The 26,452-nt window shown below is 42.3% G+C and overlaps 1 protein-coding gene and 1 long non-coding RNA gene across 11 annotated transcripts in view; one reads left to right on the top strand and one right to left on the bottom strand.

Moving 5' to 3' along the window:
• CEP89 (centrosomal protein 89) overlaps nt 1-26,452 on the bottom strand; it is a 159,772-nt gene that overhangs the window by 65,613 nt on the left and 67,707 nt on the right. For 7 of the 9 annotated variants that reach the window (XR_015060850.1, XR_015060851.1, XM_085891686.1 and 4 more), the window contains 4 exons: nt 25,599-25,649; nt 24,726-24,809; nt 19,102-19,202; nt 8,533-8,648 (listed from right to left, as the gene is read on the bottom strand). Coding sequence is in view for 7 of the 9 variants with exons in the window: in XM_085891686.1 (XP_085747812.1) it covers nt 8,533-8,648; nt 19,102-19,202; nt 24,726-24,809; nt 25,599-25,649 (352 nt within the window). In the remaining 2 variants the exon portion in view is untranslated. The remainder of the gene's footprint in view (nt 1-8,532; nt 8,649-19,101; nt 19,203-24,725; nt 24,810-25,598; nt 25,650-26,452) is intronic. The other 2 variants (XM_085891683.1, XM_085891684.1) reach the window with 2 other exon arrangements.
• LOC147021588 (uncharacterized) overlaps nt 21,814-26,452 on the top strand; it is a 44,974-nt gene continuing 40,335 nt past the window's right edge. Inside the window, exon 1 of one of the 2 annotated variants that reach the window (XR_015060855.1) lies at nt 21,814-22,852. This is a non-coding gene — a long non-coding RNA (uncharacterized LOC147021588). The remainder of the gene's footprint in view (nt 22,853-26,452) is intronic. The other variant, XR_015060856.1, reaches the window with a different exon arrangement.

The following is a 26,452-nucleotide window of genomic DNA, read 5'->3' as shown; positions in this document are numbered from 1 at the left end:
AGGATATCAGTGTCTGATGCCCTGATCACCACGTTATCGTTATCGGACAGTCGCGACTCGTTGATGTGCATAAGGTGCTGGCAGATTCTCGTGTCTCCTTCAGGATGATTACTGCATAGTTCTCCAACTATAGACTTATGGATCTGTCCATTCTCCACAGTGAAGCATGCGCAGACATCGTCAACTCCAATATAAACTTCATTGTCACGGAGCGCATGGGCATGACGTTGGTCTCCCCAATCTTTTAGAAGGAACCGCGGTAGCTGGCTTTTGAATGACGTAGATTTCAGAGCCTTATTCAAACCCTTAGGGCGGATTTAATCTGGGCAGTGATCGTGTAGCGTACATCTTCAGTGCCGCGTCTTTCCCATTCACAGTCTTTAATCCAAGGTTGTTCATGGGTGTCGAAGACGATATCAACCCTCGTGGATGGGTACGCACCAACAGCGTGAAGAATTGATTGCGATAACCCTCCATAAGTTGGTGGGAGCGATGGTGGGAGGAGTTGGAGCTGGTAGTTACCGTCAATAATGTGCACATCAAGAGCTGGTGGACTTCCATGCTGTGATTCTTTTTGTACAAGTACAGAGAAAAGGGTGCTCTTTTCTGTGTGCATTATTGTTCTGTCCGTTTTGCACATTGTGAGAGGTACTGGCGTCAGAGGGTAAGAAAGCAGGTACTCTAGAGTCCATATCGACTTTCTTTTGTGACGTGACAATGGCTATTCTGCCGAATATGTCTCTGGAACACCAAAGCTATCTGATGATGGGATTTTGTGCCCTTGGGTTCTTCGCTCCCTGATTTGAAAATGTCTTGAGTTGGTTTCTCTTGATTGGCTTCTCAAATCTGTCAGCATCTTCAGCGCATTCTTGGATGAATGAAATGTGTCGCTTGCAACCTTCATTAGCGATATTTAGAAGTGACTCGGTGATTTCAGAGGTCGCGCTTTTTCCCGTACTGACGTTGATCAGATCAAGAGTATCGAGTTTGAATGGGTATGCCGATGTCTGGATACTCTTCATCAGTTTCTGTAGATCAGTATTATCTTGCTGTATGCGGCGTGCAGACAGTTTCGCCTGTGCATCGTTTGTTCGTAGCATCCCGACCATATCGAATAAAACGCTGATGAGCGCGGCTCGAGTCCCTTTCGTGACGCTCCACTGGAGGCGCCCGCTGTAACTGTTGGTTGATGCCGTAAATCCCATCTGCCTTGAAGAAGCATCACAATTGACCGTCTGCTCGAGGGTCAGGTCTACGGACAGTCGGCTCAACTGGTTCTCTGTTCTGCGACATGAAAACAGTCCTTGCCGTAGCATCTCCATTAGTCCAGGGTGTGTAAACTCGATATTCAGTAAATCAAGCTGATATTTCGTCATCCATCTTGAGTAATCGTGGCGGTTTGTGGCAAAGAATACGTCAGTCACATGTGTAATCACCCAGATGAACAGATCAACGTCATTCGTGTGGACAGCTCTGTCCATGATCAGAAACAAATCCAGGTCGCCAACGTACTGCAACCAAAACTGCAGGGTTTTGCCGAACTCGCCATCTAGTGTGCACTGCACCAACTTCCCGTCCTCATCTAGTACTGCATTAATGACCCGAGATTCAGCCATGGTGTCCATTGACTGGGCGTTGGTCATATCCATGGAATGAATCAGAGTAACCAATTCGTCGAAGTTCTCGTACGTGGTCAGAAATTCTCTGAAGTGAAGAACGCACAAGGCTAAGGCAAACATTGCGTGCAGACATTTGCAGCGGTTGTAGTTGGTGCATTCGATGAAGCCACGTACTGAGCCAGATGCAAGGACGTCTGCATCAACCAGGAGCTGTGGTCCTCCGGATTCACTGATTAGCTTTCCTATTGCTCTGAATAGACATATTGAGATATGGAAAACACCGAACAGGATGAATACATCATTAAATGTTGGACTTTCAGTGGATTGGATTTTCAAAGCATTCTTTGCCACATCCAAGTTGTAAGTCAGGACTCCGTACCTCTGCCCGAGCTCGGCAGCGCATGCCTGTGTCACTTTGAGGGTCTGGACAACGACATCTTTTCTCGTCGGCGGCTCCGGAATGTTTTTCATGTAGAGGACACGTTGTTTAGGGAGGTGGTCAACATAGAAACGACCCATGAAGCTGGCCCACATTGGAATATTTTCCATCTCGAGAGCATGTGCAGCCATCCAGATAAAGTCCAACTTTCTAGCGTTTTAAGACTTATCAGCTCGACTAAATACACCCATGTTTTCGTATGTGAAGCAGTCCATGCGAGGTTTCTTCTGGTATGTCTCCAGTGCTGCACTTTTGACATTTACTTTTTGTCTTGGCCGCCGTTTGTGGGACGACACAGTGGGCATCGACTCCTCCGGAAACACTTCTTCAAGGGATACTCCTATCCAGGTGGGAATGGTTTGATAAAAGATACCCATGGTATCGTGCAATGTGTTTGCTCCAGAAACGGTATGTATGACTTCGTTGTAATTGTCAATCGCCAGACCCGCCAGTTCATCCACCTCAGCTCCATCCGGGCAAATGAGCTTCCTGTCGAGAATGGAATACGCTAATTTGGTCTCCAGCTCCTCGGTTGCCGTGTAGTTGATACAGTATCCGAGCCGATTCAAGGTGGTCAATACATGGCGACTTCCGGTGTGTGACTTCAGCGCCATGGTGATTAGAATATGCTTGACAGGTTTCATGGTGGCCCCTGATACGATGAAGAGCACATCTTGACTGGCGGCATTAGCTCGGCGTTTAACAGATTCTGAATGCTTTTTGACATTGGGGCCACCAAATAAGACCCTGTAAAATGTCTTGACCAATTCAGGTGGATTACCTTCACCCTTTTTCAGTGAGTCAATTGTGAGCGGATCGGTGAGAGGCTCTTTCTTCACTGACTTCAGCGCCTTCCACATCACTAAAGCGGCTTTCGTTACCTGCCCTTCGGGTGATGACTTGAAATCGTAAACTGTTTCCACTGACGAATAATCAATGGCCGTGCTATGGACGATCACACCATATTTTTTTCTGGCTGATGAATTCATTATCAGTTGGCCTGCAAATCTCTTCTTCAGTACTTCGCCAAAGTACTAAGTCGCAGTGATGTGATTTTGCAACTCGAATTCTTCACACAGATCCAGATATCGATCGAAAATTGATTTCAGATGTTCCGGTCGTTTCCTTTCGATTCCGTGTTCTTCGACGTATGCATATATTAATTCCAAGACATCCTTCGAGACTTGCTTTTCAGTAGGTATATCCTCCTTCATTGTGCTCACTCTGTCAGCGGCTTTAATTTTCTCGGATCGGCATGAATGATGTACTTCAGCTTCTTTCGCAATCAGATCCACCCCTGATATCTTCACCAAGACATTTTGCAGCTTGAGAATTGTTGATATATCTCGTATCTTCTTCTCGGCCTGTTTTGTCTCAATCCTTCCCAGTTTCTCTTTACTACCATTTGGTCGGCATTTGATGTTCTTATTACAAAACAAGACATTCGTCACCAAAAATACCAGCAGTGGACGTTAATGATGTTGGAGAAGTGACGCGATGTAACTGTAAGTTACGTTCGTCACTGACGTTTTGGTTGGTAATGGTAACTGGCAATTTTGATGATACAGCGGTGAAGTTTTTGTAACACTTGCTGTGATACTCGTCGGTATCTAACAGGAATTCTGGAAAACGTTCGACCACGCTACAATATTTGGATAAACTGAAGATTTTCAGCAAGCGTCTGGAATTGGCTGAACTTCTTATCACCTTCAATTTGTCGGGCATCAATTCTAGGATATTACCGCAGGATCCTGCAGGACACACAGGAATAATGCAGCGTGTCGGCGGGTCGCCTCAGATGCTCCTCCTGGAAGACATATGTGGGACACTGTAAATCCTAGGGCAGGAAGTCGTGAAACGATTGCTACAAAGGTGCATATCCATTGGGCTTGTCTGAAATATGAACATGAACTTAAAAACAAAACAATCGTACTGGAAATAAATTTATCTGTTCTTCGGAATGGTGTGGTATACCGGCTTACCTGATTGCGGAGTAACTACAATGGATCCCTCATTGTCTATTTCCCCTTCTGTTTCCACTGAGCTCATTTATGGCACCGGGTCTGGAACAGCAGGTCACTTTCTGGAAGATGCTGTGCATTCCTGTCGTCACTCTGTGATGAAGATTCTGGCTGATCATTGTGGTCATCATTATTGAACTCCAAGTAACTGGGATCCATTTGTTGTTCTGAATCCATGTTCGAGTGTCCAAACACAGCACTACTAGTATGAAAATCGAATCCGATTCCTCCCCTTCATGAGACTTACACAGCGCTACACAGCACTACGAATATATTCCCAGTGCTGTGATCCACAGTTGGAGCTAAAAGAGAAATTAAGTCTACTCTCAGGAATGAGAACTTTGGAAATACCACAAAAAATACCAAACTGCTGTCTGAAAACGTTTAGGTTAGTTTTCTTTTCTTTTTTCCAATTGGGTGCCCTTTTTGGGCCCTTCTTGTTGAACCAAGCCTGTGTATTTTTTTTGAGTTGTCATTTTAAGATTGCAGTATATACCCGATTCAGTCATTGAGCCCATGCGCGTTCTTTTCAAGTGTCCGATTTGGGCCCTTTTTCAGTACCTCCTCTAATTTGGGCCCTTCTTGTCTCGACGGGCCAAGGTCATTTTTTCTTGAGCAGTGTTTTGATGATTTGGACATTATAGGAGTATTCTAAGACCACTTTGGAGTTCGTGCTTAAAAGTTTTATTAAAACAAACTGGGCGCCCTTTTTGGGGCCTTCTTGTTCAGCCAAGCCTGCGTATTTTCATTCTTGAGTTGTCATTTCATGATTTTAGTTCAATAAATCGATGATTTCAATTTTCGTTTTTCTCGTGCTCGATAGTTTGATTAAAAGTACAAAAGGGGCCTTTTCAGGGACTTAAAACCTTTGAAGGCCATGGTGGCCAAACTCAAGAAACGGTTTATTTAGTTTTTCATGCCATGGGCCATCAAATGACACCTTGAAACCTTTCGTGCTCAATACTTTAATTAAACGTCACTGGGCTCTCACACTATTATGTCTGTGTTTGATACAGAATAACCAAAGGACCAGGAGACGGGTTTCGTACAAAGGCAATGTGTATTCCTCAATACAGACCGTACTGAGTAACAAGCATTCAAATATGGCGTAGCACGCAGCGAGCCATCAGCACCAGTAAGCTACATTTCCGTCTCCCCCTTTTTACTCCCCAAACCAACAACCGGAAGTCACTCAAAGGAAATCGGTAAATTCAAATAACCGCTAGTACAGTTCGCAACATTTGCTCATCAATAGTAATAATAACTATTGTCCTTACAATATTTCAATCGAATGCAGGAGGAAGCAGTTCCGGTTCATTGTGAATTTTTCAATTTCGTTTCTCCATTGAATCATGTCTTCCTCTGCTTTTTCCAAGTCCTTCTTTTGGTTCCCAGTTTGCAACTCCTGTTGTCCATCAGTTTTCCATTATTCTTGGTTGTTGTGTCAAGCTCGGTTGCATTTCAGTTTTTGATTTCCAATATGTCTGAGTTCCGTTTTCTGTCTCATCAATTCACTTCTCTTCTCATCTCCTTTTGTTTGCTTTCACTTTTCATGACAAAGTCATTAATATTTGAAACTCCATCGGAAGTTCCAAAAACTTGCTGAGTTCTTCGATTATAAATCGAAATGCTTCATTATCTGAGTTTTTGCTTATTTCATCTGATTTAATTGCATTTATCATCCACACAAGTCTCTAAAACAAGTTGTTTTCTGGACCCATACCATTAACAGCTATTTCTTTGTTAACATCATCTTTTTCCTGTTATCACTTATATTATAAATTTATCAACAACTGCGACTCTTCCACTTGCTCAAAAAAATAAAATGGTGGAGGGGTTACCATACATCTATATTTTAAAGAAATCATCCTTGGGCATCAATGATTACAACAATTACTCATACAAATCAATTCTCATTCCTTCCATTTTTTTTAATCAGGAATCCTAGAATGTACTGCATTATCACTCTACAACTTCATGCTCATTAAAAAAAATGAAGAAAAAAGCTTTCTCTTGGAATCATTTCAATCTGGTTTTGAGATTGACAGCAGTGCAGAGTGTGCTGATCAGGTATGGTTATGGTATTGATGATACTTCACTTACCAACTGACTTTGAAACAGTAGATAAGAGCGTTCTTAGAGACTACCTTTCTTCCTGCTTTGGCATTGATGGTTTTGCTGTTTTTTAAATCCTATTTTGCAGCCTGGACGTTTACCACAAATTGCTGGTCAGTTTTCTTCACCAAGTCTCACTTCGTAGATCTTTCATTAAAAATGTGCACAATCTTCGTTTTCGCTTTGAAGTTAAAAAATATATGCATATCCTATGGACCCCACACTTGAGCAAATGGTGAATTCAGATGCCACTTTCAGGTTAACAGGATTATCAGCAGCAACAAACAGCTATAATGCCAGACGACACTGGATGATCACCAAGTCAATCGAGCAGCAAATGTGAACATGGTACAAGACATGGCTAGCATGAACTACAAGGATGATGTTGAGTCACACCTCACATGAAGAGACAAGAAAGACTTGATGAAGGTTCCAGAACACATTGAGAACTCTTGCAATCAAATTCCCAAATTGTGGAGAGGACAAAGGCTGTACACCAGTGCAGAGAAATCTGAAACCAATGCAGTCAAGAATAGTTTGCTTCATGGTGTTTGAGAAATGGGAAAAGCACAACATTTATAATTAGTTGAAGCTTTCCTCAGGGATACAAGCAGATACGAGAGTAAATCACCTAAGTTTTGAATAGGAATGTGCAAGCACCAGGCAAACAGCAAACTGAAAAGTTGTGCAGCTTAAATGGTACAAAAGACCTTGTTGTGCTGCCCTAAAAAAGGAAAATAGACATGCAACATATTTTCTTCTATCAGTGCCTCTTTATATGCATCGTGGAAATGAAACAATTGCCAACACTGACAAAATCAAATTGTTGCAGAATTTGCAAGGCAGAGTTGATCATTCTTCAGCAGGAACTGTTAACAGAAGTGTGGTCAATGAGAATTTCTTGCTGCACACACTACGTCCAATTTTCCAGAATTGTAAAGTCACCCTAGTAACCACAGTGAAACTCTCAAATCAAAGTCTTTCAAAAGGAAGTTGTGAAGAAAGAGCTGCGCATAGCATGTGATGCCGAGTGAGTCGGTGGCTTTGGAGGCTAGGCTTGATATAATGGTCTGCCCAGGAGAGGTCATAGCTGATGGTGTGGGCCAGAAGTTGTAGAGAATGAATCTCTTCCAATGGTTGATTGTGGAAATCTATGGGTGAACACATTGAAAATGTCAAATTTTCCTTGCTTGAAAGACAGGAAAACATTGCAAGTGCATGTTTGCTTCATGGTGTTAGAGTGTTATGGAAATTGTGCTACCCTGTATCCAATAATAAAGGGAGCCCTGGTTTCACCAGAGCCCTTGATAGCTTTAGTGTTTGATATCTGATGCTTTCCAGGTCAGTAGAAATGTAAGCTGCCTCTGCTAGTCTGTCGGTGAGATGTAGAGTGAACCCAAAAGAGAAAAAGAGGGTGTTAAAGAGCATAGGAGAGATCATTAATTCAAATGAGGAGCAGGTGTGAGCCCAATAAATTGCCTTTGGGAACTCGAGCTTCAACTGCAAAAGGAGATGAGAGAATTCTGCAAAATGGTTGCCTGCACAATGATTGCCAAACCAGAGTTGTTTGTCGATGTTCTATCCTTTTCAAATGCTGAGTGTCAAGCAAGAAAGCAGCCTGTCGCACTTTTAAAGTCTTCGGTATTACTAGGCTGGGTAAGAGTTAGAACCACCAATCTCCCAGATTCAGAGAGGACGATCTAACCATTATGCCACCGAGTCTGGTGAAGACTTGTCTGTAATGAATAATGCTCTTCTATAGTACGAGTGTTGCAGTATTTGAGTACTGTACTTATATTCCTTTTATTCCAAAGTATACACGTGGTTATTATACATTATTACTTGAAAGTGGTCAACAGGACCACTTTTTTTAAAATCTGCCCTCAAGATTTTAATTTGGTCATTCCATTGAAGACCTGCAGCTGTGTTGTGAAGTGGATCGTTACACAAACTTTTGTCCAGGAATAATGATTTTGCCACATTCCAATGATAATCTTGGCTTTAAAGTTCATTACTCTTATCATGTACATGTTGGAGTGGTTGAATATGTTGATATTTTGGTCATATCAAAGTAACCTTGTGGTTATGTTGTGATTTGTGTTGACTTGCTACTTTGTGTGTTATGGAAATTGTGCTATCCTGGATCCAATAATAAAGGGAGCCCTGGTTTCACCAGAGCCCTTGATAGCTTTAGAGTTTAGAGTGTTTGATATTCTAGTCATTTCATTGCAGTCCAATTTCAACACTTAGTTTGAAGAAGTCTCCATTCATAAAAATAATCTTTTGGACCTTCTGTTCAACATTATAATTCAAGGTTGCGATTGCTATCGGAAAATACCTTCCTTCACATGTGCAGTTTGTAACTCGTAAAGTTGGTTCTTCTGGAAGTCATTGCGCTGCATCAGCAGTTCATTCTCATCCAGCACCAGGAGGCTCTGCTCCCTGATAATTTTGCTGTCACAAAAATATTAATTAAAGGAAGAATCAGAGAATGAAACTTTTAAAGAAAATTAGAAATTTACAAAATAAAAATCACCAACAACCTCCAAAAACAAAACTGTATTATCTTGTATATTATTCATGACATTTATATTCCAAAAGGAATGCACCATCAACTCAGTTTGAAAACTTTTTCTTTTTGATATCATCCATTAGTATAGCTACCAAGAAGGCAAGGCTCAGGACCAATGATTCGACCACTTGAGTAGTGTCTATCTGGCACCTATCATTCTCCTTTTATCTTCACAATTTGAAATGCAGGATCCCTTGTTGGGACTGAATAATAACAGCAGCTGCAATTGGATGAGACTCCACAAGGGAAACAAATCCACAACTACACAACTCAGAGTCCAGCACGCTACCAAATGATGTCCTGGCGACCCTCAGCTCACAACACCCAGGCAGTACTTTTACATCAGGCCTCGCCAGACAGTTCCTGAAAGACTTCGGCCACAATTTTTCCCGAATTGACCTCACAAGAGGGTGGGAACAATTGGCGGGGGGGGGGGGCGTGAAAGTCGTCGTACTGGTAGATCAATGTACTTTATCATTAATTGGAAAGGAGACAATGGACAAATCAGCACAATACAAACTGAACCTGGGACTGAGGTATGTGCACAGTTGCACAGATAGGAATGTCAAACAGTTGTCTTGGTAAACTTAAATCGGTCGATTTTGAGAGATTTTGAGAGATTTGTGCTGAACACATTTATCTAATAGTCATTTTAAAACTATCACACTACTGTATTTTACTAAATCTGTGTGTCACAGGCTTTAATGTGTAAAATGAAATATACATGAATCAGTATTGCAAGTCAATGATGAAATACCCGCATAGTGACCAACCTTCTCAAACACGTGTTTTTAGGACACAATCTCCCAATTTGTTTTGAGTGGGAATGGTACAAACAACGATATTGTAAAGAAATGATGAATGTATATCTTTATGTCACGTGTTGCATCATACATCATGTCCTCCTTTCAGAGAGGATGTTGAACTGGTTGTAATGTTTGCTGTTATATCTAGCGGATGTTAAAGATTCTATCATCTTCTCTCCTTGATTGGTGATAGAATCTTCATATACATTTTCTACATTAGTTTCAAAACAACTGTTCACATGTGAATGAGAAATGAGGTGTTCATCTCAAATGAATGACACTACAAAAATATGATTCTTTACAAGGAGTTAGCCTGGACCAATTACACATTTTTATCTTGGCTGCATCCAGACAAGAGATTGGTATTATTAGCCCCCGTTGGACTTCATATGAAATTGAGCTTATGGATTGGGTTTTTTTCCATCCCTGTGTCCATCCCCAGCCATATCTCAGACATGATTGGACCAATTTTGTTCAAACTTGGCACAAAAACAATGCATGATGGAAAACAAACGCACATTGTTTTGTTTCATGATTCAATCAAAAATAGCCAACTGGCAGCCATTTTCATTGTAAAAGTCACATGTTGAACACGTCCTCAACCATTTCTCAGACATGCATTTACCAGCACACAGATACATATTGTTGTGGGCCAGGGTTCGGCGGCGATAAACGACCACTAGGTGGAGCAGTGGAGTCGTCTCCCACCGAACACCCGGAATTTAGGTTGCGACTCTCGGACAACTCCAAAAGTTCACGGGTCCCTTAGCGGACCGTGATCGCCAAAATTTTGACGGCATGAGGTGGGGTCCACTTGTCTAATTCCAATTTACCTAAGTACTCACGCCGTCCAACTACCGGGGAAGCCACACCCTCGGCTGACTTTGTCCGAATCAAATCGCTATCACCGACTCGGATCCGGCGTAACCGAGCGGAAGTTACCAAAGCTGTGCTGGACAAAATGAACAATTTACTGGCCCAAACGGTCTCACTAATGCTCAAGTCCAAACCATGCTGGGTCAATCAAAGAAAGGACAGAAACAAACTGGAACATTGAAACAATTATTTTATTTACAGAAAATAAAAGACAAGAGAAGCGAGACTTAAAGCGAATATATAAGCAAGGAATATTTACAATGATGCAAAGAAAAACACTTAAACAATTCCTACTTAAAAGACGGGCCCAACACACTCAGACACACACACAAAAGAAAAGAAACCAAGATTTTATTGTTCCCCTCGCAGCCATGAGGAGAGACGAGCTGGAGGTCAGAGTAAAAGTACCTGCCGTCGCAGGGAAGCGTGCTCGGAAATGCGGCATCTGGTGGCTAATGGTAGTCAGGCATGGTCCGGGAGCTCGTGCCAGGCTCGTGGTTCGGGATGGAACCCACGTGGAGAATCGTCGGGGCACTCGAACTCCAATCGGTCCACGTGCCGAAAAAACCGCCCTCTCCGTGCAGCCACCGACAAGCACAAAACAACAACCACGGCTCCTTTCGTCCACTCCACTCCTGTCCACAGAACTCGTCCACTGAACTCTTCACGCCAACGCCAACGCCAACGACAACGACGCTGACAACGACACATGACCTTCCGTCCACACCACTCCCGTTTTTCCACCACTCTTCTGGCACTACTCGGGGGCTATATCTCCTCCCACACGGGGCGGTTGGCGAGAATCATCTCGCTGTCCATCCCTCATTGGCCTACGGCCGCACCCTTCCGAACCAGAGCCGTGGCCCCTGCTCGGTAGCCCTGAATATTCCTCGTGGCCACATGGCCTCGCTCACGCAGAGAGTAACAGGATCTGCCCTGAGAAAATCATCGTACCAGAGGAGTTCATTTGTGGGGATGGAGCGTGATGGGCTGGTTGGGTCGCGCAGATGGGATGGTAGATGTATGGGATGTAGATGGCGATGCAATAACCTAACTAAAGACGTCACAATGCATGTTTTCGAGTCTCCCACTAGACAAAAAGGAAAGGGACCTATCTCACACGTACTTACCGGCATAACTAACTTTTGGACCTGAATGTTGAGTGCGCATGGTTTCCAGATTCGTAACAATATATATTGTTACGGATCTGGAAACCATGTGCATTCAACATACAGGTCCCAAAAGTTAGTTGTGCCGTTAAGTACAGATGAGACAGATCCCCTTCCTTTTGTCTGGTGGGAGAATCAAAGGCATGCGTTGCGATTTCTTTTAGTTAGGTTGTTACATCTAACAAGCCATCGAACAACCATCCCATCTGCATGACCCCTCGGCCCATCACGATCCACCACCAACCATCTGCCTTCTCGCACCCTGACGTGCCAAGGCGAGATCTTGCGGTTCCGGTTTCTCGGCTCCCACAAACGCTGTAACTCTTTCACGACGACCTTTGCAACATTGATACTGTTGCTCGTCAAGTATGAACTCACGTGGAAGAGTGGCTGGGGTTTCCCGGCAGGAGCCGTTGCAGCGTTGATATTGTTACTCGTCAAGTATGAACCCGCGTGGAAGAGTGACTGGGGTTTCCCGGCAGGGGCCAAGGCCTCACCCCGGAAGAGTGGGCCGTAGGACCCTGTCCAATCAAAGGCGGACTGTGAGGTGTGTTTCACCAAGGGCCCCTCCCCGTTGAGGGAGGTCGATAAATCCCCGAGCACTCTCGGAGAGCAGAGTTTTGGTGGGTTTTTGCTGTTACGAAAGGGTTACGAAGGCTGTTATGAAGGGGTGGTAACAGTGGTTGTTACGAGGGCTGTCATGAGGGTTGAGCAGAAGGTCATCGAGGCGGTGAACGAGTCTCTGCTGGCCCTCTACAAGAAAGGAAAGAGCGACCACGACCCCCCTCCGTGGACCCCGGCCATTCACCACCCGAGCTCCGCCACGAACCTCGAGTCCCACACGAGCGACTGGGGACCAAACCAGTGACGGTTTTCAGGTGCCGCAGCACAGAGTACCCCCTTTCTCCGACGGCCAGGTACCCATCCAAACTCTGACCCCCAGCTTGTCTCTCTCCTCGGTTGCGAGGGTCCAATAAAGAACTCTGGGTTTCTTTTCATTTGTGTGTGTGTGTCTGCGTATGGGCCCGTCTTTAAGTAGAACTGAATAAGTGTTTTTGGAACATTGTAAATATTCCTTCCTTGCATATTTGCGTTAAGTCTTGCTTTGTGTCTTCATTTACTGAAAATAAATCATCACAGAAATGTTCCCAGTCTGTTTCCGTCCCTTCTTGAATTGGTCCAGCATGGTTCGGATCTGAGTTTAGGCGGGGTTTTATCCCCGGTAATCGGACAATTGTAGCCGGGACGTCCTGGGCAGGCCCGCTCGACTGCATCTGAGCGGGAAAGGTGGGTGGCAGACTGGTAGTCGGTAGGTGTAATTTTACCACTGCCGGTAGAGTGAATCCGGTTCGGCCAGGCGTTCCGAGGGCGTGGATCCCCGGTAGCCAAGACCGCGTGGTTACTTAGGGGTCATTCCGTGCCAACTCAGCAAAGGGTCCCCAAGTCACCTCCTCAGATTTTGCTGGAAAAATTCTTAAATGTAGATCTATATGGCTCTACCCACCATGCAAAAGATTAGCTTTCAATTCCTCATAGTTTAAAAAATATCTATCTCTAGAGACCTTTGAAATTTGGCCATAAAAATTCCAAATGTGAAAAACGCATTTTTTTCCAACTTCAGTGGCTTATAATTTTATAATGGACTCCTCAAGAAAGCTAATATTGCAAATATTTACTAATTGGCATCCAAATTTTTCAATTATGGCATCAGATAGCTTCTGGGATGCATATTTCTCACTCTATAGGAAGCTAAAAATTGCTTTTTGGCCAAAACGAGCTAAAATAAGGTGAAACTATAGGAGCCTTCGTGAAAATATGGAACAACTTAGAATTTTTTCCTCATAACACAGTGATTATAGAGTCATTATTTATCCATAGATACATTTTTGCTGGGATAATACAGTTAGGTGATGAATTATAAAAGTTTTAACATAAGCCCTTGCCTCCGAGGGCTCTAAAATGGACCAATTTTGTCCCCTGGTTTGACCATGTGGCGAAGGGTTTAGGATCTTCACTTTTTTTTTTCTAAAGATTGCCTCATATAAGATGTGTCTACTGACCGAATAATTTTATCTAACGCCCATGGCTACATCGTAAAATAAATTTTTATTTACATGCACGTTTTTTATATTTATTCACTTTTCATATTCAGAAGTTTATAAATCTTAAATGGAACTATCCAGGAAAGAGTTACTGCAGAATTTTATAAACTGGTATACAAAATTTCAGATTGTGGCATCAGAATGTCCCTAGAAACCACATACTCCGAGTTTTAGGAAGCCAAATATGGCAATTTGGCCCACTTGGTACAAAACAAGGTGAACTTGCAGGGGTGCGCATGAGGATAAATTATGCTTCTTCTTAGACATTCGTGATAAGGATGTTATTTATTCATAAATACATGCTGATGATTGCTTTCGTAAGTGATTGCAAATTATAAATTAGAACAAATTTGATTTGTTCAGTAGCAGCTTATTTATTTAAAGATATACAGAGACAATGAATATTAGTCATTTTTATACCTTAGAAAACTCTTTCATGACCTTTCATCTTTTATGACATTCATTATCATGATTATCTAACACTCAGGCACAGAATTTTACATCTTAGAAAACAGGTCTTGAACATGCTTAAAGTCATGCTGTGACAGTTGGTACTGACATCCACCAGATTTTATGTCAGGGGCCTCAACCACACAAAGAATGTCGAGTAATGGCACCCAGCATTGATCTTTCTTTTTTTCTGGAGGCCATGAGAATATTGACCATTTTTGGTCAAAGTGGCATTTTCAACTTCCTACAGATAGAAACAAATGCATTTATCAGGCATTATGATAACAGATCCTTAAATTTCATATGCCAGTTTATAAATATCCGCAGTATCACTTTGTTAGTGTTCAGTTTCAGATTTATAAGCTCATGAATATGAAAAAAGTAAATAATTAAAAAAAAAAACATGCATGTAAATAAAAATTTATTTTAATATGAAGCCATGGGCATTAGATAAAATTATTCGGTCAGTAGACACATCTTATATGAGGCAATCTTGAGAAAAAAAAGAAGATCCTAAACCCCTAGACCACATGGTCAAACCAGGGGACAATATTGGTCCATTTTAGAGCCCTCGAAGGCAAGGGCTTATGGTAAAACTTTTATAATTCATCACCTAACTGTATTATCCCAACAAAAATGTATCTATGGATAGATAATGACCCTATAATCACTGTGTTATGAGGAAAAAATTCTAAGTTGTTCCATATTTTCAGGAGGGCTACTATAGTTTCACCATATTTTAGCTCGTTTTGGCCCAAAAGCAATTTTTAGCTTCCTATAGAGTGAGAAATATACATCCCAGAGGCTATCTGATGCCATAATTGAAAAATATGGATGCCAATTAGTAAATATTTGCAATATTAACTTTCTGGAGGAGTCCATTATAAAATTATAAGCCCCTGAATTTGAAAAAAAAATGCGTTTTTCACATTTGGCATTTCTAGGGCCAAATTTCAAAGGTCTCTAGAGATAGATATTTTTTTAAACTATGAGGAATTGAAAGCTAATCTTTTGCATGGTGGGTAGAGCCATATAGATCTACATTTAAGAATTTTTCCAGCAAAATCTGAGGAGGTGACCTGGGGAGGTTTTTGAAATTTAGTTGAGTTGGCACGGAATGACCCTTAGGTACATTGGATCTAGACAAAATAACACTACGCCACGCGGTTGAAATATTGGCGACCACGGTCGGTTAAACGACCCGCCGGCTCGTGGAGTTATCCGAGCGACGGCCTACAATTCCGGGGAGTTTGGTGGGAGATGACACAAGCTTTCCCCACCTAGTGGTCGTTCTTGCCACCGACCCCCGGCCTGCAACAATATATATGTATATATATATACATATATATCTATCTCATGTGCAACATTGAGGCTGCTGGTTGTATCATTGGTTAGGGACAAGGCTACACTGCTGATGCAGTGCCTTTATTACCACTACACTGGTGCTCATTTCGCTGACCTTGGAAGGATGACAGGTTGAGTCAACCCCACCTGGTGTTAATACAGTGACTGACAGGGGCTCAAACTCAGGACCCCAGGATCCCAAGCCAGCCACCCTAACCGCTAAGCCAACACCAGGCTTTACACAGATAATGAATGATGGCTTACATATGCACGTCATTTTGTTTCAAGATCCGATCCAAGATGGCCGACTGGCAGCCAGTTCGTTACTTAAATGTGTCCCAACCATTTATCGGAAATGCATGGTTCGATTTTGTTCAAATTTGGCACAAGCACAATACATTGTGGCATACACTTACACCTCACTTTATTTTGCGATCTGATCAAAGGTGGCCGAATGGTAGACTGGCAGCCATTTTAGTTGTAAAACCCCGATGTTGAACACATCCTCAACCATTTCTTGAACATGCATTTACCGATGTTGATCAAACTTGGCAAACAGATAATGAATGATGGCGTACATATGCATATCATTCTTTTTCGAGATCACATCCAAGATGGCCGACTGGCGGCCATGTTGTTACTTAAACGTGTCCTCATCAGTTCTCGGAAATGTATCGTCCGACTGTTCAAACTTCGCACAGACACAGTACATGATGGCGTAAACGTGCAGTCCTGCACCTCACTTTATTTTGCCATCTGATCAACAATGGCCGACTGGTGGCCATTTTAGTTGTCAAAACACCAGGTATTGAACACGACCTCAACCATTTCTCAGACATGCATTTACCAATCTTGTTCTATGTTTTTTCATACCTATACAATGAAGCATCTTTCATGAAAAAAATTTAAAATTCTGATTACTCTTTTCAATTTCACCCCAACCACATTTAAGTACAATTTACAAAAACTGATCAAACTGATCAGCATTTTCAACTGAATAATAATTTTCTATTGTCTGCAGTTATAGAATTTCTTTTATACATAAATAAATATTATTAAATGTTGTACTGTTTGTGTTATTCAGTAAGTCTCCCCCAAAATATATGAACATTGAATCCCTTCTGTGCGAAATTTGCATTTCCGATCAAACACATCATGTATATCACGTGACCAACTATCTTACACAATAAAACTATGTGACACACATCATTAATATTCATGACTGATCGTACGCAATCTTCCATGTCACATGACCACTCAAGTCAGTTGCACATACACATAAATCCTGTAAATATAGGCTTGCCCTTTAAATCCTTACAGCAGGACGGTGCAGAGGTAGCATATACTACACTAATTTGTGAGGGTTTGTCAAGTCTGGGTTAGATTTTCGACCCAACTATAAAATATCAGATGTGTTTCTCAGGCACTATGTTGCAGCATTGAATACGCTGTGCTTCAAATGATTAGCAGGGGATCTATCCTCTAGAATTTGTTTGTGGATATTAAAGATACCACCATGTCTTTCGTAAAGAGTAAGCTGTTGTCACCAGAGGCCTGACAATATTATCAGTTTCTGTCCTCATGTTCAGGGCACTGAATCAACCACACACCCCAGCTACTATTAAGACGAGAATGCAGCATTTCCCACAGAGAGTGTATGTCCTGGTAAAAGATATTCCATACAAAATACTGTGGTGAGACCCCAAGTTTTAATTGAGGCTGAATATGCAAGACTCTTGAGAGGTTACATGAACTGGTAAAATTAACAATATAATAGAAGTGGTCAAGAGTGAAAGCCGCAACTCTTCAAAATTGATGCTAACTATCTCATGTTGTGTTATTTATTGTACGACAGATGTGAACGAAGTATCAACTACCTGGCTAGAAATGTCAATAGATGTCTGAATATAATGTCAAAAACAGCAAAATACACCTTCGGATCAAGTGGACTCAATGGAAGAAGAGATGAGTGTAGTTGGGAACAGACACTATGCTCAGACGAGGCAACATGGCCGGAGGTCCAAGCAACGAATATAATGTTGTCCACCAACAAAGGTCAGGTACACTTTTCGGTCAACAAATGACCTTCAACCGGGAAAATCTGAACATCATGGCCTCAATGGATGTGGGAAGAAGAGTTAACAAAATAAATAAAAAACTCAAAAAGGGCAACAAAACACAAATGGTGGGAAAAGCAAACTTGTAGATGTGTTTCTAAATATATTAATAATTTGAATTGTTCAGCGACAATGAATGCCTGTTTATTCCATGGACAACAGAACAATATTCCAGCCAATGTACAACATCAACAGAAAAGCATTGTGAAGTATTGGCCCAAGTTTGGAACTGCATCTCAGCCAACAGTGTTAGGTACGAACACAACATTCATCATATCATTCCCCCAGGAATGACTCATTGTGTGGTGATTCATCTTCCCAAAAGAATATGCTTTGTTCTTCTTCTTGCATATGGCTTGATGAATTGATGCCCAGCAAATTAAATCTACAAGTTCGAGTTTGATAGTCAAGTAATGATTTCAGTATAGACCAAGTGGCTGGCAAATGTGAAATTATTTCTTGATGAATAAAAGGTCCAAGATTCCATCAGGATGGTGAGGACATAGCAAGCACACTCTGGGGACCTTCAATGCGGGGACTCTGGGGGAATGCGGATTTGATTCTTGGCCTGACTATGAACTGTGGGATTGTTGCTTTGCAGGCCGGAATTAACGTTAAGCTTGGGACCTGTCTGCTATCATTGATTGCTGGTTGATGTCAAAGATCCCACAGAGTCTTATGATGATAAGTAGGTGCTTATCACCAGCACCCTGACCTAATTTCAAATTCCTGCCCTATCCAGCCCTGGTCAGGAAAGGAGAGAGGCACTGCTAATCTATTTGCTAAAGGATATTCCAACATGGTGTCCTTACGATATTCAAAGTCATGGACAGATGTGGTCAGCAATAAGTTGAAGGAACACTCACTAGTGTTTGGCCTGCACAAAGTCTGGATATCATCAGATTATTATTGAAGCTGTACAGGCTCATATAGAAATTGAGAATGTCATTTGCAATTACTTGTTTGTGACACCTATATGTCTATCGCTTATGTTGGGATGACAGTATGGCGTAGAGGTATGCACACTCGCCTCTAAGCAGTGCAGCCTTGGTTTGAATCTCGACCCAGCTATGAACTGCCATCCCGGTGTTTCACAGGCAGGATGATTCATCAATGTGTCATCCCTCGGATGGAAGTTAAACAGGTGTCCCATCTGCGAGCATTCATTGGTGGACGTTAAAGATCCTATGGTGTCCATTGTGAAGAGTAGGCAAGCTATCGCTGGCACCATGGCCAAATTCCAAATTCCTGCCCTAACTAGCAGAGGGCATTAGATCAGCAGCACATCCGCAACCTCGGCCAATGATGCTACCCCGCAGCCTTGTGCTGCATATGAATGAAGAAGAATCGCTTGCGTTTTATCCACAACTGTATCCAATAATTATAACACAAATACGTCGGTACGATATACATACATACATACATACATACATACATACATACATACTACAACGCTGTTTCTTATTCATACCTCTCACCACCAGCGTTTTCCAGCTTTATGACCTGTGTGCTGAGTGCTTGGTTTTCTTTCTCTAGGTCCTGCAACTTACTCCTCAATGCAGACAGTTGTTCCTGTGGCAAAATATGTACTTTAAAAAACTTAGGCAAGGGGACAAATCAGAACTTTTCAAAAAATATGTATAAAGATCAGGTCAGGTATGCATAAACATAAACAGTTATGCAAAAAATATGCATAAACAATTAAAAAGAGGGGAAACACCAGGGGCAGAGTTAAAGGCCAAGATAGAAGGAGACTTGGACAAACAATGGGTGTGGGGAGAAATGAGGGGCAGGAGAGGATGCATGGGGTGGACAAGATGGACACAGAAGGAAACTCTCAGGAGGGGAAATTGGAAATTTGGAAGGAGAGATTCAGGTGGGGAGGTGGGTGGGGAGGGGGGTGGTTAACAAGGGTAGAAAAGATCATGATTTTGGATTGGAGACTATCTGAGATGGTGGTGAACAGCTGTTTTGAAGACCTGCAGGGAAAAATGAGATTGAAGACAATGTGCACATTTGTTCCACAGGTGAGGAAAAAGGGAAACAAATGAGTGGAGGTGAACAGTGATCTGTATTTAGGTAGTTTCACCAGAAGGATGGTTGGTGCTGGACCATGTGTGCCCTGCAGAAACTTGGGAGGATAAAGCAGGGAAAAGAGAAGAGGGTGTAAGACCAGAAAGGAGGTGGTGGAAGACAGAGACCACCGACCTGTCTGAGGTGGTGAAGCGATAGGCCCAAAGACTCAGCTTCATCACGGGAGATTCCAAATATATTGTAGGCCTAGGTTTTCATGGTGTCAAGCTGAGCAAGATGTGAGGCAGGGAACCCAGCCTAGAGGGGACAGCAGTACTCCATCAAGCTGCCAATGAAGGTCTTCTCGGTGGATCGGAATTCAGGTGTGGCAAAGAAGGACTTTGTATGATGGAGGATGCCCAGTCAGTGGCTGGCTTCGGAGGCCAACTTTAAAATGCGGTTTTCCCAAGAAAGATCATAGATGATACTGAGACCTGGAAGTTTGAATGAAGGAACTTCCTGAAGAGGATTATTAAGAAAGTAGATGGGGGAGTTTGCCAGACGGTCTCTTCGGAGAGAGGGAGAGAGAGAGAGAGAGAGAGAGAGAGAGTGAGAGAGAGAGAGAGAGAGAGAGAGAGAGAGAGAGAGAGAGAGAGAGAGAGAGAGAGAGCGACAGAGGGAGAGGGAGAGTGCTAGAGAGAGAGAGAGAGAGAGAGAGCGACAGAGGGAGAGGGAGAGTGCTCGAGAGAGAGAGAGAGAGAGAGAGAGGGAGAGGGAGAGTGCTCGAGAGAGAGAGAGAGAGAGAGAGAGAGAGAGAGAGAGAGAGAGAGAGAGAGAGAGAGAGAGAGAGAGAGAGAGAGAGAGAGAGAGAGAGAGAGAGAGAGACAGAGAGACAGAGAGACTTCCAAGTATTTGACCAGCTTGTCATTTTGTCAAGGTCTGGAAACCGGGAAGGGGCTGGAACCTGCCTGTCTGTTTGGATGAGGAAAGTCACAGTAGAGGGTGGTGTCATCAGCAAAGAGGTAAAGGAGATTTTCCAGAAAGTCAGAGAGAATATTTATGAAGATCAAAAATATGACTGGGTCCAGAACACTGGCTTGGGGTAATCCAGCCTTGGCAGTCTGATGAGATGACAAGGATTCCTTTGAGAGCCACACGTTGGCTATGAGAGTGGAAGAAGTCAGTCAGCCATGTGTGGAGTTGGCCTTGGATGCCACAGGCAGAGAGTTTGGAGAGTAAGGCAGGATGCCAGACTTTATCAAAAGCACGAGATATGTCCAGAGAGACAGCCTTGATCTCTTGTCTGATATAAAGGGCCTCCATCCATTGTTGGTGAGTAGAAGCAGCATGTCCAGGATGGATTGACCTGGTCTGAAACCAAATTCGTGATCTGAGTTGAGGTTGTTAGATAAAAGGAAGGATTTAATATTAACTGCAATGATGGATTCCAAATCCTTGCTGATGATTGGAAGTAAGCAGATATGTCTGTAGATGAGGGATCAGTTTTTAAACCTCTTTTATGTAGTGCATTGATGTTGGCGAATTTCCAAGCAGATGGAGGATGACCATGGCCAAATGATAGGGTGAAAATGGCAGAGAGAGCGAATGTGCAAGAGCAGCAGAGCAGGTTTTTAGGACATGTGAGCTGATACCGTCCGGTCCAGTAGCAAAGTCAGAGGCGAGGGTTGAAAGAATCTTCTCCCTCTTCTCAGGTACAAAAGACACAGAGTCCATGAGCAGTTGGGTATGACAGGGAAGTATGGTTACCAAGAGTGAGGGGTTGGGGACACAATATTTGGAAGCAACCACGGAATTGAGGCATTTGGCCTTCTCATGAGCGGAGTCAGCTTTTGTGCCATTTGAAGAGAAAGAAGGGATGGAAGGGTAGCATACACCAGAGACAGACCGAACAAGGCACCACCAGGGTTTAGAGGAGGGAGACAAATTTGAAAGTTCATTCATGAGGTTGGACAGATGTTGTTTTCTAGCTCTCCTAATAGTTGACATAAACGTTGCGGACTTTCTGGAATAAACTGAGGTTGCTTTTGGTCAGATTAGCCTTCCAGGAAGAGAAGTCAAGTTGTTTCAGAGCAACTGCCTCACCACAGGATTCTGTGCACCATAGGCGGGAAGAAGGGTAGAAAAGTGAAGACGAGATGGGAAGAATATGTGTAAAAGAGAGAGCAAGTTTCTGTGGAAGAATTCCCAGGTTGAGTTAACATTAACGAGTTATGATAAGGAGGTTCCAAGTAAGACATCGCCATACTCAATGATTCAGGTGACATGATATTAAATATTGTTATGTGAAAACGGGGGAGGTTCACAGCTAGACTGTGGTAAGTGGAGTATGGTCCGTGTGTTTTGAGTACAGGTAAGATTGCCATGTAACACAAGGATCTGTCAGAGTAAGTCGTTTGTTACGCGTGACTTTGAGGAGACATCATATGTAATTTATAGACATGGCAGACAGATTAATTATGCATGTGTATATACCTTATGTTTGTGGCCAGAGATTGGTGAGGACTGCCCATCGCAGAGGCACATGTGTCACATGTGCAACAAGGCCAATTACGATCTCTCTGGCCAGTGTGTACCAGCCATGGTGGTGCAGTGTGCTGTGGAGCTGGAAGTGGCAATGTACATTAATTTTTATTGGGACCACCCCATGGGTGGGACAGCCCAGAGGAGGACTCCACTCAGGGGGAAGAGGAGAACTCCACCCACCAGCAGAGAATGAGAGAGGCTCATGTGAAAGGAAGACAGAGACGTCGCTTGGAAGAGGAAGCCGCATGTGGAAGGAGATCGAGCAAGTGGTTCACGGAGGAGCTTGAGGAGCATAGATGATTGTGGTTTGCTCTGCAGAAGTTTTGGGATGGACCCAAGCTGGTATCACCCTTCCTTTCGAGAGGGGAAGAAAGACCTCAAACAGGAGATCTCCACATGCACTGAGTGAAAATAAGCACATTGAGGAGAAAGAAGAGTGCCAACCAGAAGGCCTTGTTGGAAAAAGGACAAAGAGGACCATGAATCCTGGTTGAAGGCCTACTCATTGCTGGCCCTGCTCATAGCTGTTTTACTTCATCATTGGAGACCATCTTCACTGGCTCTTGTCTCGTTCCTGGTCTCTTAAAGCAGGTTACATCGAGTCCTGCGTCCACCCTGCACATCGTAGACAAAGTGAAGTCCCACCTACATTATTTTCTTGTTGTGTAAGTATGATCTGTGATGGCTAGTGGGTTGGGTTTTGTCTTTTATTTCTCACCATTGCATACAAGTTTGCGTATTCCCATTCTCCTCTTTCTGACTTTTGACTCGTTTGGTTTGTTCTGTTTATGAGTGTCTTGTTGACCCTCTTCCCTGTACTTTGCTTTTCAAATAAACCCTTTAAAAGATAAGAAAACGTGTTTCAGCCATCTGCTTTTCATGCGTGTGTTTCATAGATTTTTGGCTCATTTGGGTGACCTTGGTGAACGGTAAAGTAGAGTAATAACGGAACGCAGTGCCATAAAATACCGTTTGGACCATCTCTCAGTTCGAAAGGACTCACCTCTGAAGAATCCTGCCTTAACAGGTTCTCAGGCATGATAATATGTAACTGGAACGGCACTCGGTCCAACTAGAAAGGTAGAGTGCATACCTCCACCAGGCTGAAGTTTGCATTTTGTATCCCACTGACAAGCCGGATCTGGATCTAGACCTGAACCAAAATTGAATTGGCTTGTTCTTGTCAACTAACCAACTCATCCACCTCGTTTTGTCATAACTCGTCCACAACTTTTTGAAATATCATGCGATATATAGCTTTTCACCCCATCTCTCAATGGTGAAGAATCACTTTTTAAAATTTCAATTTCTCGGATCCGGATCTTCATGAAAATCTAGTCAGTTCTTGCTTGTCAAACTCCCAACCCAGCCACCAAATTTCATCCAAATCCATCCATAACTCTTTGAGATATCATGCTATATGTCGTTTTCAGCCCTATCTTGATCTCAGTGGTGAAGAATCAATTTCAAATTTCTAGTATCCGGATCTTCACCAAAATTCAATTGATTTGTCCTCATCACATACTCAACGTGTCCACCAATTTTTGTCCAAATCCATCCACGTTTTGAGATATCTTGTTCAAAAACAGACAGACAGACAGACAGACAGACAGACAGGGTTGAAAACGTAACCACCGTCCATGTTTGGTGGCAAAGGTAATGATCAATCTCAGAATACCCTTTTACATCGATGAGTGGGAGGAGGGGAGGACAGTGAGTTTGGGATTGGACTGCGGGGGGGGAGGAGTAGAGATGGGACTGAGTTGGGAAGGAAGTTGAGACTTTGGTGGGGGTGGGGATTGGAACATTTGGGTGAGGAGGGGGAGGTTGAAGACTTGGGGCTTGTGAGTGGGGAGGGGGAGTGCGAGGGACGGATTGAGGACATTTTACATTGTGCGGATGTTTCATGTGTCTCTAGTAACATTAAAGTGAGTGCTGAAGCGGCTAGTACAGGCACAGAAGCGGCTGTAAGTTAGCCTGACTTCTTAAGATAAATTATCGAAGATGGTGGCTATTGCTATAATATCTGGTGCATGTTATAATATCGAACTCCATTTATTTATTTGCATTTTATGTACCTGTACTGTTTTATATGATTTAAATATTTATTTTACCTTGTAATTATATATTTTGTGGTAAAAATATTGATCAAAAACCTTCACAGGAATGCAACCACTGTTTATATCATGAAGTAGATGGTAAAAAAATAAATTTGCTTTTTGTCACACTTTCCAGGAATGTTTCCTCGACATACAGTAAGGACTTTACTGTACTAGGTTTTTATTCCAACAGTTTTCTATGTGTTTGTTTTAAAAAGCACTTTCATAAGAGTGCAGAAACATTTCTATTCTTTATTTTTGTACTTTAAATTATGAACAATGGCCTTCATAAAGTCTCCCTTCATCTCCCTTCATAAAGATTTGTAGCTCATTATGATGGAAAATTATGTCACAAAACAATACTGTACAGAAAAACAATTAAGTCACATAAAAGTTAAAACTACATATTATTTACATACACATACACACACCAACATACCTCACAGTTATGAACAATTTCATCCTTTTCAAGCATCCCTTCCTCATAAACCGCCACCAATGGACAGAGACGTCGTGTGTCTGCCTGCACAAGCAGAAAAGTGCTTAACAAAAAAAAAGTGGAAATATTTTTCTTTTTTGTGTACAAAAATCAAGGCTCATTGAAGAGCTAAAACACAGAATCCTTGCTATAAATTAAGACTGGTGTTTGTTTGTTGCCGCTGCTACTCCTACAGTTCTGGGATGATTCCATCCAGATTTGGTACATTGGATCAGCATGACCCCAGTTAATGTATCAGGGTGTTTTTATCTTTGCCAGTGGTCTTGGGGGGGTTAGGAAATGCAAATCCTCTCTAAATGTGTATCGTGTAGTGCCGCCTCCAGGTGGGGGAGGGTATTACAAGTCCCGACTATTTACATTACAGTATTCCTGTCCCCACGTTTTCCCATGCAATAAGGTGTTTTGAATTATAAGCAGTAGGTATATTGTTGCTACATACACGTAACCCTGTTTTTTTGGGGGGGGAGGGGGGGATGCCTATACACTGCCCATATATAGGACATGTTGCATGCTTGGATCAAGATCACCCATTGGGCGGGGACTCTGCTCGTAGAATAGAATATAACATAACATATAGAACACAGTGGAAAGTGGGGAAACGCACCAATAATGGTGAGATGGAGGGACACAACAGGGGGACACATTTTATGTGATTTTCTATTAAAAAAAAAAGATGGGTCACTGATCCCATAGCAGTACCAGAAGCTACGACAACAATGTTACATAATCAAATAAAATCTCATGTAACTAGCTGCCTTCAATCAGAATCAGAGATGTTAAAACAGTTTGGCTTTTCATATATCTTTGGCTCACCAGCCATTGAGGAAAAGCTCCATCACTTGCAAACATTCCTTGATATAAATCCTACAGAACAAAGCAAAATATACATGTTAATCTTTACACGATAACCTGCTAATAGGTTTGTGTGCAAAACAAAAACGTTTGCCGATAATTACAGTTCCACAGCTGTGGATATATATATATATATATATATATATATATATATATATATATATATATATATATATATATATATATATATATATATATAAACAGTTGCAATGGGTTAATGTTTTATGAATTTGTTTTGAAGAGATGCTTTCCACACACCAATAAACAACAACAAACGTGTTGTGTTGTCAAGCGGTGCAGTGGTATCGCTGCAAATTTGATCATCTTTTCCGTGAAATGATTGATCCTCATAATACCTTTGCCACCAAAAGTGAAGGAGGTTATATTTTCACCCCTTTCTGTCTGTTTGTTTGTGTGCAGGATATCACAAAGTTGTGGACGGATCCAAGTGAAATTTTGTGGACAGGTTCGGTGTGTGACAAGACCAAACTGATTAGATTTTGTTGAAGATCCGGATCTGGATCCGACTACTAGAATTTTTTCAGTGATTCTTCACCATTGAGAGATAGGGAAAAACCAATATAGAGCAGGATATGTCAAAAAGTTGTGAATGATTCAGACAAAACTTGGTGGACAGGTTGGGTGTGTTGCAAGGACGAATTGATTGGATTTTGGTGAAGATCCTGATCCGGATCTGGATATGAGAAAGTTTTTTTTTTTTTTTTAAGTGATTCTTCACCATTGAGAGATCGGGCCAAAATGATGTCGTACTGTATAGCATGGTATTTCAAAAATGTATTGGGCCTGATATGTTC

This window comes from Eptatretus burgeri, chromosome 8 (assembly GCF_056783735.1).
Source record: "Eptatretus burgeri isolate ZD-2024b chromosome 8, Ebu_testis_v1, whole genome shotgun sequence".
Lineage (NCBI taxonomy): Eukaryota > Metazoa > Chordata > Myxini > Myxiniformes > Myxinidae > Eptatretus > Eptatretus burgeri.
Note: the sequence above shows the minus strand (reverse complement) of the source record. Positions and strands in the feature narration are given on the sequence as shown.